Consider the following 16,191-nt stretch of genomic DNA (forward strand, 5'->3'; position numbering starts at 1 on the left):
AAGGAACTCTTTGCTTCGTGGCACTTTACGTGATTCTAACTTTGTGATAAACATTGAAATACTCAAAGACATTATTTTTAATTAAAAAATCTATCAGGATGGGAAACCAAAGATACCTGAGAAATGGACAGAATGTTGTTCACACTACAGAAGAGAAAGGGGAATGTTAAGCCTTATAATCACCCCTGTTGTGATATGCAGTTGTAGAATAATCAATGGGGAAAAATCCTTGGCTTTCAGGCACAGGATGTCTTATCATACTTAAACAAAGACTCTTTGCTGAAAACAAGCTGCAATTAATCAAAGGGAGTCATTTTTATGAAATTTCAAAAAACACTGACAAAAAAGATTTTTTAAAAATTACATTCTATAAGAGGAATATTCAGTTTACACGATCCATGAAGGACTGACTATCCGCATAAATGCTGATGATTTGTTCCAGTGCCAGGGTACTCACAATTCTTGTTTCAGGTTCAATGCATCTTCTGCATTATCATGTCGACAGCACAAATTTATTAAAGCTGCATAGCCACCAACAACCATGTCAGATTCATATTTTGCTTTCAATTCAAGAGCTTTTTGCATGTTCTAAAATAAAGGACAGAAGTAAAAAAGAAAGAAGGAAGATGGTATAAAATGATATAAAAGTAAAAATGTAAAATCTCTAAGTTTAACACTCGGAGTGTAGAAAAAGTTAATAGCACTTTAAAAACAAATGGATCCGGTGTTAATAATTTCACCTTTCTCCTTGGGGTGTTTTTATTCACCTTTCAAAAGCAGCCAAGATACATATGTAGGGTTTAAAAGATTTGTCACATGTAACGCAACATGAGCTGCTATGCCAAATCTGATGTTTTAGCTTTGTAGGTACTGTATTGTAAAAAAAGATGTCCAAATTAAATGTGTACCAAGTCAGCTCCTACTCGCAGTCCAATGTCCACACAGAGAAATATGTATCATCGCAAAGCTCCTCACAGTCTACTTTAATATCCAAGTGAAGAAATATTTTACAATTCAACAGTACCGTGTTATAATCTTAAACTCAGTTATGCTTTTTTCCCCTAGAAACACAGGCATACAACCAAATCATACTGAACTAGAAACTGAAAAAGTCTAGTGATATACCACAAATTGCAGACACACACTAAAACGAACACAAAGTACAGCTGGACGCCTGCTGAAAAAATGCAAGAGACCCTTTATCTCAGAAAGAGCTTTTTTCCAGCAGGAAAATGGAATTTCAATCCCTGCATTAACAACCTAGTAATATTTGACTTGCAAATGACTACTGCATGTATCAGTTGCTTGACAATCTAGATATAAGAGACCGGAGCCATGGCTTGAAAGGACATTTGGCATGTATGATAAACCTATCACGGCTGTTACTATCATTCACTTTGCAGATTATCGTAAACAAACTACAGCAACCCGAAAACATGCCATTCAAGGTGTAGCTGAAATTAGTTAACCTTTCATTTAATTGCACTCTTCACACATGATGTATAATAATCAATTGTGAAAATCATAAATATTATATTTGGCTTTCTTACTTTTATCTATAAGAATTTTTTTTTTTTACCTTAATGGCATATTTGAAATACTTAAACAAATATTACCTCTTCTGAACAAAGCACTAGTATGAGTTGTTTTAGGACATCTCCTATAGGTTGATTTTCAGCTTTTAGTTTTTCAAGTGTAGACTCCAAAACAGATGATGTAAGCTGCGTAGTCTACAGGAATGGAAAGAAAAGAGAAATTTACTACTAAAAGAAAATGTACCCCTTGTCATTCTTCCCTTTAAACTGACCTTTCCTAGATGTCAAAAGTGCTATCAAGGATATTAATCTGGGGAGCCGGATATGGATACACTCCAAGGGTTTTTGAAGTTCCTGAGATACATATGCGAATTTCTTAGATATGCTGATTTTTCTAAGATAGGGAATAGCTGTTACTAACTTCTTAGATATGTACTGATGACAAAAATGTTAGGAATCACTGGTTTTATAAGGACACAATCTAGAATTCTCATTAAATGTGGTGGTTATATAGCATCTAGAATCTACTCAAAAAAACCTACTTACTTTTCGAGAGTCTATCTTCTCTCTGTCAACCAACATATTAACATCCTAAAATTGAGATTTAAATTAGAATTAAAAAACATATGGAAAAGTATATCAGCAAATGTCAAAAGCAGATTTTAGGAGTTTCAGCTCATTTTACTATGTTTTCATCTTTTCAAAATCTTCCAGAAATTCTATTCATACTTCATTAACCATTGTAATTAATGTTTTAAACACATTCTTTGAGATATATAAGCAATATTTACCAACCATCAATGAAAAAAACCTTATTTTCATGGTTGCCACGTAAACTTTTTTTGCCCAAAAGCATCACACTTAAGTAAAATTTTAACATGCTTTTATATATAAATCAAGCATTTTTAAAAAGTTTACTATTTCACACACCTTAATCAATTCAGGAACGTGGTAGCTATCCAGTAGATTACGAATGCCTCTGTAGATATTTTCAGGAATTATTACATTCTGTGCAAAGGGAAAGGAGGAAGGAAAAAAAAAAAATGCTGAGTTTTAGACAACCAAACTGAAATTTGTCTAACAGAAATTATCTCAGACATAATTTAAGTCTCCAACTCGTGTATGTCATTGAGAAGTGGTCTGGTTGTACTTAAAAGCAGCAATTTCAAATCTAATAGATACATGTCAGACAGGACAGGCATTATATAGCAAAAAATGAAATGGTACCATCTCCTTCAGCTGATGGAAGTATTGTCTCAAACGCTCCTCCTTGGCCTGTACCTCTGAGTCACTCATGCTGTCAATCAAGTTATAAAGAAAATAGCCAACAGCTTCTGTGGAAAAAAACAAGAGAAAGCATTCCACTAAAATTACTGAGACTGTCATGTTATCAAGATTAATTTATAAGAAATCATTTTGGTGTGAGATGTCACCCTGATGAGAGGCTCTGAAATGGCAACAATGATCACTGAGGCATAGAGATTATGTGGTTTGGGAGCACATATCTAACTGGTGAGTGAAAGGAATATTAATTATTTTCAGACCGAGTGACAGCTTTTCAGTACTGAATCTTACTTCAATCTATTTTTTTCCACCACTCTGTGACAGAAGTGGTCCTGCCCAAGGCCTTACCCCTTTCCTGTCCAAACCACGAGTAGGAAGAATAAATAAATGCCTTGTACACATTTCTGTACTAATTTTTTTTTTGTGGACAATATTTGGGGAACACGTAAAATTAGAAATGGCTGCTAAATGTTGAGTACAGAAAGTTAAATAATTTTAATAAGCAGATACAGTAATCCTGTGGAGAGCTGCCTATTAGCCAATGAAAAACCAAGATTAACAAAGATGTTTTGTAACAACAGTAATTTTCCTATGCGTTCAAGCATAAAATGTAGAGGGCCATATGTTAATACCTAGAATAGAAAATCTGAACTTTCAAGAAGGGTACCTTCTTAAAGAAAACCATATAGGTTTTCTTTATAAACCTTCATAAAGAAAACCATCTAAGCTTCATTAGGTGGAAAACAAAAACCATTAAATGTCAAAATAAGGCATTTTGGATAATAAATTATATTTACGTAGGAATAAATCGAAAGATCTCTTTTACTATCTTACAAATTTAAAATTAACTATACCTCCAAAACATTAAAATAACAAACACTAAGAATACTGGTTTGTAAGCCTATTTTGGTAGGTGCTGTAAGAGGCATTTCTTCAATATCTAAGAAGGAAAAAGCCTCCAACCCTGTCTTTAAAAAAATTATAATGATAAAACCAAACACCTCATAGATCTCAAAATGTTGTAGTTATCAATATAAAGATTTATAACCAAATGTTTTCAAATTTCACTTTCAAAAAGAAAATGTTTACTGCCGTAATCCTTCTAGCCCATCATTACACAGAAGAATGGATTTGTGGATAAGTTACAATCATCGAAATTGAAACGCTACCCGTTGGTCCTGGAGGCTCCTGGCAATAACGTCCATCCTTGTACAACAGTTCTGTTATCTGGTAAGACAGAAAATGCGTGCATTGCAGCAAGAGAAGCAAACAAGAACAAATACAATCTGAAATTGAATTCTTGAAATAATAAAACCTCTCCCCAGTAAGGTATTATTCTATAACACAGTTATTCAACACTACCCCACCTGCCAAGGAGATTGTTTCGTTTTTAAATAATAGGTCTTTAAAAACAAAAACAAAACAAATCCATGTCGAAGAAAAACTACAGTGTTTCATGAAATGTCACTAAACCGATTTGTTTATATATTGTTTTAAATAAATTGTTAGAAACAGGACAGAGCTTATAGGAATTACCAACCAGTATTATTTCTCATCATGTTGTTTTGGTCTTGTTGACACCTGGCCAGTTTCCACCTTTAAATGAAGTATTACAGAAGTAATAAAGTAAAAATATCCTGGACTCGTAAATAGCTTAATTTTTTTTTAGTTTTTTTTTTTTTTTTTCAAACGACATTTTCCCAGTCATTTCAATGGCATTAAAACCAAAGGGGTCAAGAGCTCTAATGTGCTTGTTCTCAAGGATTCTTAGCAGAGGAATGCACAAATACTCAAAGACATACACACCACTAATTCTTCAACATTAATTCTGCAAGCCGATTTTAACAAAAGAAATCCAAATACGTATTTCATGATGAAAATGATTACAAAACCTATAGTACTGACTTGTAACTTTTGGACACAGTGTTTGACTATGTATCCTTGGGCTGAAGATAGTAAGAAGGGAGTTAAGAATTCTAAATTACTTTATGGGTATTCTACGACTGAATTTATTTGCTCTTAAAATACTGCCTGGCACATATTACAAGTGTTGACAACTCAAAATGCAGTTACTTCTACTACTATTTATTTGCTAATATAGAAAATTAGGCAAAATTGGCCACATCCCACTTTACTCCACCATGTAAATCATGCTGCAGTTAATGGCAATTCAAAGGATAATTAAGGTAGACAGTACTTAAAAACAAAGTAAAATGAAACAGTTCTTACCTACAAACTATTTTTCACTAACACAGACATGTACAGAAGATAGACAATATAATCCTACTAGAAGTTGTATTTATATCCATCTAATAGATGTAAGATAGCCACATTTAATACTAAATTTTGAACAAAAACACATTTCATGAATAAACCAATAAAAAAATCTTTCTAGTCAAAAAATCATTTCTAAATACAGATATCCCAAGCATAAGTTATAACTGACTGTATAGTTTGGCAGTATAATACTTAAAACAGAATTAAAGGAAATTTAGATTAAAAAAAAATTTTTTTTAATGTTTATTTATTTTTGAGAGAGAGAGAGAGAGAGACAGAGCGTGAGTGGGGGAGGAGCAGAGAGAGAGAGACACACACAGAATCTGAGGCAGGCTCTAGGCTCTGAGCTGTCAGCACAGAGACCAATGCGGGGCTCGAACTCACAAATTGTGAGATCATAACCTGAGCCGAAGTCAGACTCTCTACCAACTGAGCCACCCAAGCACCCCTATGGAAATTTAGATTTTAAAAAATATATAAATTGGAAATTCCTGTTAACGATGTATGTTCTGATTTTATTTAGCTACAAATGTTTCCTGCAATTCAGCATAAGGGTAACGGTACTTCTTGCATAAAAGCAATTAACTTTTTAAAAAACTAGCAATTTAAAATTGATCTATACATCATTCATATACAGAGACACATAAATGTCCATATGTATATATAACTTAAAAGCTAATTATTAAATTTTATGCCAAACGTCACTGCAATAATGTTAACAGCTGTCCTTTGGAAAAGATGAAAACCTTACGAAGAATTTAGGACGAAGTCAAGGATCACTGCAATAATCAATTTCAGGCTCTAGGAAGACAGTTTGAAAACTACCGATTTCAAGACTCTAAAATCCATTAATTTATAATAATATATCATAAATGTACGAAGCTACTATAACTTTTGCTCTTAAAAGCATTTTAGAAATCACCTTATGAATTGCATTATGAGGAGTACTTACCTTGCTCCAAAGATTTATATCCATAGACCTGCAGAGGGCAGCAAAGGATTAAAAATAAATCCAGAGGCTTAAAAAACATTGTAAGTTACAACACACTGGCAACTATTATATGCAGTGCAGATAAAAGCCATAAAAAAGGTAAGTAAATAAATTTTTCCAAAGTTAAGTTGAATTTTTGGGATAATCTGGAAAGGCTGACTCTTTGAACTCAATCAAAATAATGATTAATTTAAACAAGAATCATTAAGAATCATCCCTAAATCTTTGCGTCCAAGTTTGAAAGAGCAGGATATATACGCATACTCTCGAACCATCTGCCCACAGACTGTTTATTACTTGTCTTAGTAAAGATAGAAACCATATAATGGAGAAATTGAACAACATCTTCACTAGGTGATCAAAATTAGACTAATGGACAATGCTGATGGACAATGTGTGATTTTTAGATTTAACTCCCTGAGGGCAGAATATCACTCCAGTGCTATTCCTCCAGGCAGGAATGTAAAACCTAAAGTTAATCATGGGGAACCATAGTAAGGAATATTCTATAAAATAACTGGCTTGTATTCCCCAAAAACGTTAATGTCGTAAAAGACAAAAGCTGAAGAAACATTCTGGATTAGAGAAAATTAAAGAAAAAGGACAACATCCAACCATGAAGGAGCTTCTGGAAGAGAGGGGGGGAAATACATACATACATACATACATACATACATACATACATAAATCTATCTATCTATCTAGAATAAAAAGAGCCATATTAGATAAAAGTATTCCATCAATGTTAAATTTTCTGAATTTGTAAACTGCTGTGGTTGTGTAACAATATCCTTGTTGTGTAGCGGGGCCCCTGGTTGGTTCAGTCAGTAGAGCATGTACCCTTCTAAGTTCAAGCTCCTTGTAGGGTATACAGATTACTTAAAAATAAAACCTTAACCAAAAAAAAAAAAAAAAAGAATATCCTTATTCTGTAGAATAACCCCCCCAAAATCATAAATTTTATTATGTATATGTGTGTACATTGACTGATACATGTACACATGCATACACACAATAAGCATGGGTGTATATTGATTGATAGAGTGAATGAATAATAATAATGTAGAAAAATAATGTCGAAAATGCTAAAAGTTAGTAAACGGGGCATATAAGAGTTCTTTGTACCATCCTTCCAATTTTCTATACATCTGAAATTACTCCAAAGAAAGCAAAAAGAATGTCTCACCCAAATTTCTCCTATTTAAATGAAAAGCCATTTATGAAACAGAATAACCAGTGAACCAGTGTAACCAGTCTTACACTATTTTTAAGCTTCATAAATTTAATGTCTACAAGTTCTGTACATTTAATTTAAATATATCATCTACTTTAAAAAGACTATGTATTTTAATGGTAATTTTATTTTTTTAACGTTTGTTTATTTTGGGAAGAGAAAGCGTGAGTGGGATAGCAGCAGAAACCCAGGCTGCACACTGTCGGCACAGAGACTGACATGGGGCGCAAACCCACTAACCGTGAGATCATGACCCAAGCCAAACTCAGGAATCGGGACACTCAACCGCCCGAGCCACCAAGGCACCCCTTAATGGTAATTTTATAATGCAAATATAATTTACTAAAACTTACAGACTATATTTACTACATATATTTACATTGTAAAATACCCACAAAATCTACAAGCCTTTTTAAATCTATACCTTTTTAAACTTGATGTTGGGCAGCTTTGAGTGGACTGAATTTTGGTATATGGAGTTAACAAGGCACTTATTTTTTATTCTAAAAACATATTCAGAATGGGGGCGCCAGGGTGGCTCAGTCGGTAGAGCATGCAACTCTTTATCTCAGGGTTGTAAGTCTGAGCCTCATGCTGGGTGCAGATAGATATTATTTAAAAATAAAATCTTAATCCCTCTCAAAATAACACCAGGATTCTTCACAGAACTAGAACAAATAATCCTAAAATTTGTATGGAACCAGAAGAGACCCTGATAGCCAAAGCAATCTTGAAAAAGAAAACCAAAGCAGGAAGGCATCACAATCCTGGACTTCAAGCTATGCTACAAAGCTGTAATCATCAAGATAGTATGGTACTGGCACAAGAACAGACACTCAGGTCAATGGAACAGAAAAGAGAACCCAGAAATGGACCCACAAACGTATGGCCAACTAATCTTTGACAAAGCAGGAAAGAATATCCAATGGAATAAAGACAGTCTCTTCAGCAAATGGTGCTGGGAAAACTGGACAGCAACATGCAGAAGAATGAACCTGGACCACTTTCTTACACCATACACAAAAATACACTCAAAATGGATGAAAGACCTAAACATATGACAGGAAGCCATCAAAATCCTCAAGGAGAAAGCAGGCAAAAACCTTTTCGATCTTGGCCACAGACACTTCTTACTCAACAGGTCTGTATAGGCAATGGAAACAAAAGCAAAAACAAACTACTGGGACCTCATCAAAATAAAAAGCTTCTGCACAGCAAAGGAAACAATCAGCAAAACTAAAAGGCAACTGACAGAATGGGAGAAGATATTTGCAAACGACATATCACATAAAGGGTTAGTATCCAAAATCTATAAAGAACTTCTCAAACTCTACACCCAAAAAACAAATAATCCAGTGAAGAAATGGGCAAAAGACATGAATAGACACTTCTCCAAAGAAGACATCCAGATGGCCAACCGACATATGAAAACATGCTCAACATCACTCATTATCAGGGAATTACAAATCAAAACCACAATGAGATACCACCTTACACCTGTAAGAATGGCTAACATTAACAACTCAGGCAACAACAGATGTTGGTGAGGATGCAGAGAAAGAGGATCTCTTTTGCACTGTTGGTGGGAATGCAAGCTGGTGCAGCCACTTTGGAAAACAGTGTGGAGGTTCCTCAAAAAGTTAAAAATAGAACTACCCTACGACCCGGCAATTGCACTACTAGGCATCTATCCAAGGGATACAGGTGTGCTGTTTCAAAGGGACACATGCACCCCCATGTTTATAGCAGCACTATTAACAATAGCCAAAGTACGGAAAGAGCCCAAATGTCCATCGATGGATGAATGGATAAAGAAGATGTGGTATATATATACAATGGAGTATTACTCGGCAATCAAAAAGAATGAAATCTCACCATTTGCAACTACGTGGATGGAACTGGAGGGTATTATGCTAAGTGAAATTAGTCAGAGAAAGACAAATATCATATGACTTCACTCATATGAGGACTTTGAGACAAAACAGATGAACATAAGGGAAGCAAAAATAATATAAAAACAGGGAGGAGGACAAAACATAAGAGACTCTTAAATATGGAGAACAAACAGAGGGTTACTGGAGGGGTTGTGGGAAGAGTGATGGGCTAAATGGGTAAGGGCATTAAGGAATCTACTCCTCAAATCATTGTTACACTATATGCTAACTAATTTGGATGTAAATTTAAAAAAATAAAATTGAAAAAAAATAAGTAAAATAAAATAAAGTAAAATAAAATAAAATAAAACAAAACAAAATAAAATAAAATAAAATAAAATCTTAAGAGGTGCCTGGGTGGTTCAGTTGGTTAAATATCCAACTCTTGATTTCAGCTCAGGTTGTGATGTCTCAGTTTGTGAGTTCAAGTCCCCCATCAAGCTCTGGCTGACAGTGCAGAGGCTGCTTGGGATTCTCTGTCCCCCTCTCTCTCTGTCCTGCCCCCATCTCACGCGCGTGCATGTACTCTCTCTCTCTCTCTCTCTCAAAATAAATAAATAAACATTTAAAATATAAAAATAAAATAAAATCTTAAAAAAATTATTTTTTCAGAATGCACTATCAACACACACCAAAAACTTACATGAATTTCAGGGGCATTACGCTGAGTAAAAACAGGCCTGTCTCAAAACATGATTTACTTTGTGTGTCCATTCATGTTATCTTTGCAAAATAACAAAATTATATAAATTGAAAACAAATTAGTGGTTGCCACAGGTTAGGGATGGGGTGGGGGCAGGGGTAGGACTACAGGGGGAGTCCTGGGGGGGGGGGTATGCAGGATAACTGTGGTGATGGAGTAGTTCTTTATCATCACTGCAGGGATGGTTACGCAAAGCTACACACACAATATAAAATGTCAGAACTATACACACACATTATACCAATGTGTTTTGATAATGTACTATAATTATGTAAGATATAACCAGTGGGGGGAAATGGGTAGAGAGCACATAGGCCTTCTGTGTCCTATCTTTGCAACTTCCTATGATTCCATAATTATTTCAAAATTAAAACTACAAACATGTCCATGCATGATGAAATCATCCCTCCCACTGATGCACATTAAGGAATTTTGGAAAAAGAAGATGGACTCTTAGCTATAGGTGTAGAAAAAAATGTGTATGAAGCCCTGTGTTTAGTATAGTGTTTGTTTTCATTTGGGAAAAATTCTTTGAGAAATCAGTTAACAGAAGAAATGATAAACTGACCTAAAAATCATAGCTTAGGGCTGTAGCAGAAAACAATGTCTCAACTACAGTGCAGCCTCCTTGGACTACTTGACGTTTCCATATGCAAAAAGAAAAGAAAAAAAAAAAACTTTTATTTTGCCAAATAGTTAACTGAAAGAAGGGTGAGAACTCAAGATATGAAAATATAATGCCGCACAGTGAATGTAAGATACAGTAAAGTCTATATTGATAAAAATAAGGCATCTTTTCTGACCAGGCCAGAAACAGCTTTGATTTAATTCCAAGGAATCTTAACCTATGGCTACCTACCACATCTAAGGAATTGGTAGGGGTGCAGGGTGGTGGGGGAGTGAGAAGCAGGGAAGTTTGCAGGCAAGTTAGAAGCCAATGCCCCAAAGCACACAACAGTAAGTGGCAAGACTTAAGAGCGGTTTGTCACCTTTTTGGTATCATGGACCCCTTTTTGGGAAGCTGATGAATCCCTCTTCTTAGGTACTGCTAATTTTGTCAGGTGTGATAATATTATAGTGGTCATGTTGTTGTATTTAAAGTAAGTTCTGAGGTGTATACTGAAGTATTTATAGGTAGAATGACAAGAGGTCTGTAATTTAAACAGTCCAAGTTGGGGGGGGGGCAGGGGAGGAAACAAATGAAACAAGATGGTCTAAATCTTAACTGTTTGCTAATGGGTACTTGGGAGTCTACTTTTGTGAATGTTTGAAAACTCCATAGTAGAAGACAAACATTAAATAATTTGGGTGTAAATTTTAAAAAATAAAAAATAAAATAAATAAAAAATAAATTCTTATTAATAAATAAATAAATAAATAAATAAATAAATAAATAAAAAGACAAACACTATCTCTGGTCTAAATGTTGCATCTCTATTCCAATGCTCAACATTAATAAGCTGGGCTTCCTTTTTTAAGAAAAGCTACTTAATCATATCTCTCACCAAACATCAACGTACATAAAATAAAAAATATTAAGATACTAAACTGCCCTCCAACCTGGCAATAAGTACCTAGGAAAGGCATAGAAATAAACTTTCAAAACTGTACATTTATCTAAAACAACTGACAATGACTAAAAGCACTACCTTGAATGTGAACCTTCATGATGGATGGCACAGGTTCAAAGAAAAAGTGCAGAATCTTTTAAAACTAAGTTTTTGTCAAGAAAAGGCAACACTTCTTCACTGAATGTTCACTGCTATCTGGTCTCTGGCCTCAAACCTCCACTGAAAGTACTCTTGCTAAAATAACCACTAACCTCAATTCAAATTTCAACTAACGCTTTTTAATCTCCCTTGACTAAGTTTTGAGATTTGTGTTGTTGATCATTCTCCACCAGTCTCCTACTGATGCTTCTCCTTCAAAGGACTCCTTTCAAAAATTTCCTTCCTATCTGCTCCTTAAGCAATCCTCTGTACTGGGTTCCAGGTACCTCATATCTTTTTACTTATTTTTAAGACAATCCTGTAGGTTTTAAAATTCCTTATGTTTTATAAGGAATATAAAAATATTCCTTATGTTTTATAAGGAATATAAAAATATTCCTTATGTTTTATAAGGAATATAAAAATATTCCTTATGTTTTATAAGGAATATAAAAATATTCCTTATGTTTTATAAGGAATATAAAAATATTCCTTATGATTTATAAGGAATATAAATATATTCCTTATATTTAAGACAATCCTGTAGGTTTTAAAATTCCTTGTTTCACAGAAGATGAAACAGAGTTAGAAAGGGTAGGTACAGTAGAAAGAGAAAGACTGAGAAAGGCTGGCTCAGTTGGTACAACATGTGACTCTTGATCTCAGGGTCATGAGTTCAAGCCCCATATTGGGCACACAGATTATTTAAAACAAAACAAAACAAAACAAAACAAAACAAATCCATCTGGGGCGCCTAGGAGGCTCAGTGTGTTAAGCATCTGACTCTTGATTTTGGCTCAAGTCATGATCTCAGGGTTGTGAGATGGAGTCTTGCATCGGGCTTCACACTAAATGCAGAGCCTACTTGAGATTCTCTCCCTCCCTTTCTCTCTGCCCCTCTCTGTGCTCTCCATCTCTAAAAAAAAAATTTTTTTTAACAGCTAAATAAAGTTTCACAGGTCCCTCAAAAGGCAACTCAAAGGACCCCACAAACTGTGGATCACCTTCCCTTACCTGCACCCATTTCTCTCCTCTTTGAATATCCACTGTCAGCCTTACCTTCATTACATAAATCTTTCAATGGCTCAAAGCCATGACTCAAAGTCCAAACCTCACAACTTAGAAGAGATCATTGGAATGCACTTCCTTTGCCTTAAACAAATTCTTACTCATCCTTTAATACTCAGCTCAGCACCTTTTCTGCACATCTTAGCCCGGACTCATCCCTCCCTTGACCTTGGTAGAAGACATAGTACCTTCTCCTCTACACGTTGGTAATGATCAAGACCAGTTTGCAGGTGCTTTCTTACTTTCTGGTCTCCCAACTATGAACAACTTGGTGACGGTAAGTTTCCTGTTCATCCTTGGATTCAAGGATGAACCTATTATCTTGTGGTCCCAGCATTTGGCACACACAAATAAGTTAAAATTTCTGAGCACTTAAACCATAGTTCATGAAATACTTCCTCTGCTCCTATAAAGATGTCATGAATGGGAGCATCTTTTCTGACTGAAAAGAGGGCCTTACAATCCGGCATTTAACTTGGTGAATTCAATAGGGTAATGCCAGAAACTTCATTTTTTTCCCCCAACACATGGAAAGGAGCACCACTTCAATGGAATAAACAAACTCCTACTTGCCAAGTTTAGACTATTGCCATTGGGTCAGGAAATCCCTCCTTCTATCACAGAACTCTGTTTCTGTGGCAAAAAAAGACTTAAATACTGGCATGCCAATTTGGAAACATTTATCTTTTTGACATGGTATATTCCCAGCCAAGTTGTGAACCAGCTTCAGTGACATTTTGTCACTGAAGTGACATTTTAGAAGTGACTCAATATTTCTGGTGGTAGTATTCAGTAATATATAATATGTATACTGCCCTCTTTCTTATTTGAACTTTGTTCAGCTAGCACTATTATTAGGAGGAAAGAAAAGTCTTACTCATACTTAATGTCAGCCTGCCTTGAATCTGACATAGGAATTTACTAACTTTATCAGTCAGATCTAAAATGCCCTTTAAAATAGTCTTAAAAACAGCCTTATTTTTTTAAAAAAGTTTAGAGTTAAGAATTCCCTAATAATCTTATCTTCACTAAGCAGTATTGAATTTAAATAGTTTTCTACAGGTGACTTTGCCTACAAATGTTAACAGACAATTTATAAACTGGAAAATTTTAGGAAGGCATATACTTCTTTTTCTTTTAAAAAGAGAATGCGAGGGGGGGGGGAGAGGGAGAGAGAGAGAGAGAGAGAGAGAGAGAGAGAGAGAGAGAGAGAGAGAGAGAAGCTCAAGTGGGCTCCATGCTCAGCCAGAGCCCGATACGGGGCTCAACCCCATGACCCTGGTATCATGACCCGAGCCAAAATCAAGAGTCAGATGCTTAACCAAATGAGCCACCCAGGCACCCCAGAAAGGCATATACTTGATTGGTAATCAATGACCAGGTCTTGAGATGATCAATTTACAGAAATACTAGCTCACCAAACACTACTCTCAGAAGACATGGAGAAAACAGTATTGGTATTTCAAAACTATTGTGGGATAGCATAAAAAATTAATCTGGGCCAACAGGTTACAGAACACATGCTAGGAACTATTTCCTCACAGACCCTGGACGTACTACTAGAAGGCAGTTTATTTGGTTTTTTTATTTTACTTTTTTTAAAAGGCAGTTTATATTAAGGGTAGAGAACTATCCCAAAATTGCATTCCAGTACTGAAATGCATATTCAAGTTTCCCTTATGATTAGCTAAAGTGACTACAGTATCTCATTTAATGCTCTAGAACTTCTTACATTTCGAATGACTATGAATAATCCTTCATAGTCTTTACTTTTGGTAAGGAGTAACTAAGTGAATCTCTTCTGTGTTCATCCTCCCGGCAGTTGCTGAGGGTTAATCTGGACTCTATTGGGAACGCAGATGAGTACCCAGTTGTCTTCTCATTCAGCCAATCTAAACTAGAGTACAAGACCCTGGAGAAGCATGGGATAGGTGACTGTTTTAATAGTTGTATTAAATGTCCTGCAAAGGGATTTTAAAATATACATACTATTTGATTCAGCATCAAAAAAAGAACACAAAGCTACATTAATCCTAAGATACTGGACTGTAACAACATTGATTACATTCCGAATTTTTAATAGTTTTTGTGGTGGGAGAGAGCGAAAGAAATCACCTAGTTACAAATGCTTAAAAATATGCTATGAACAATGCCAAATTACCACAGGCTGAAACTTTTCTGTATCTACAATAAGACAAACTCACCAATGTAACAGTTTTGAACCTGAAGACTTAAAAATACTTTCCTGGAAGGGACTAGTTACAACTTGTTGCAGTGTAGACTATCAGAGAGAAGAGACCCTGGTCGAGAGCTCTGGAGATCTGCAGAGCTGGCCTCAGTCTTTAGCGGAGTACTTACAAACACATCTGAGTGAGGCAACAATCTGCAGCCTAGGGAACTATCCAAGACCTTTTGAGAGACTGAAAAAGACAATTCCCAAAACTCACACAGGGGTTGTAATAGCTCACATTCCCAATGATCTCAAAAATACATGGTCTAGGGGTGCCTGGCTGGCGGAGTTGGTGGAGCATGTGACTCTTGATCTCGGGGTTGTGGGTTCAAGCCCTATGCTGTGTGTAGAAATTATTTAAAAATACTAACAACAACAACAACAACAACAACAACAACAACAAAAACATAGGCTAGCAGGCAAAATACTCACAAGAATACTGCCTCAATAATGGAGCTGGATTAATTTACTGGGAATAATCCTAGACTGAAGGCTGATCTAGTCCTGCGTAAAGCATAAAAGCAACAAGCACTAAGAAAACTGTTCCAATAACTTAACTCAAAACATCAGAACAAAAGCTCAAAAATATTTAAAGGAATAAAAAAAAAATCCACATTTAACAGAATAAAATCTACAACTGGCCTCCAATCAGAAATTACAAAGAAACAGAAATGTATGATGTATACTGAGAAAAAATTTAACCAATGGAAACAGACTAGAAATGATACAAACAATAGAATTAATAGACACATCAAAACACCTATCGACAATATTCCATTTAGTCATGAAAGAAGAAAAAAAAAGCATAAGCATGTCAAGGAGATATGGAAGATATGTTTAAAAAATCCAAATTGGATTCCTAGAAATTAGAAATATATCCGAGATTAAAATACATTCTAAATGTATCTCTGCCTCAGCCAAGCCTCCGCACTGCACAAATTAAGTCTACTTTCTTCAAGATAAAGGACAAGTTCCCATATGTTATTCACCACATTTCAGTCTGATCCCAACCAGCACCTCCAATCTCCACAACAAATACTTGCTGAATTAAAGGGAATGCCTAAACACAGAGGTAGACAAAAAGGCCTCCGTAATTAATTCAACCATGTGCCAGGTATTAATCTAGAACTGGAGATAGCGCAATAAACCAAACAAACAAAAGGTGATGTTCTAATAATCCAAACAGCTGCCACAAAATCTGTCACAAAATAATAACAAAAAGATAC

At 35.2% G+C, this 16,191-nt stretch overlaps 1 protein-coding gene across 1 annotated transcript in view; it reads right to left on the reverse strand.

The window, feature by feature from the left end:
• LRPPRC (leucine rich pentatricopeptide repeat containing) overlaps window positions 1-16,191 on the reverse strand; it is a 112,509-nt gene that overhangs the window by 56,681 nt on the left and 39,637 nt on the right. Inside the window, exons 15-21 of the mRNA XM_030310509.1 lie at window positions 6,049-6,076; window positions 3,989-4,046; window positions 2,763-2,869; window positions 2,466-2,543; window positions 2,082-2,126; window positions 1,617-1,730; window positions 458-588 (exon numbers count right to left, since the gene is read on the reverse strand). Of these exons, the coding sequence (XP_030166369.1) occupies window positions 458-588; window positions 1,617-1,730; window positions 2,082-2,126; window positions 2,466-2,543; window positions 2,763-2,869; window positions 3,989-4,046; window positions 6,049-6,076 (561 nt within the window). The remainder of the gene's footprint in view (window positions 1-457; window positions 589-1,616; window positions 1,731-2,081; window positions 2,127-2,465; window positions 2,544-2,762; window positions 2,870-3,988; window positions 4,047-6,048; window positions 6,077-16,191) is intronic.

Source organism: Lynx canadensis, chromosome A3 (genome assembly GCF_007474595.2).
Source record: "Lynx canadensis isolate LIC74 chromosome A3, mLynCan4.pri.v2, whole genome shotgun sequence".
Taxonomy (NCBI): Eukaryota; Metazoa; Chordata; class Mammalia; order Carnivora; family Felidae; genus Lynx; species Lynx canadensis.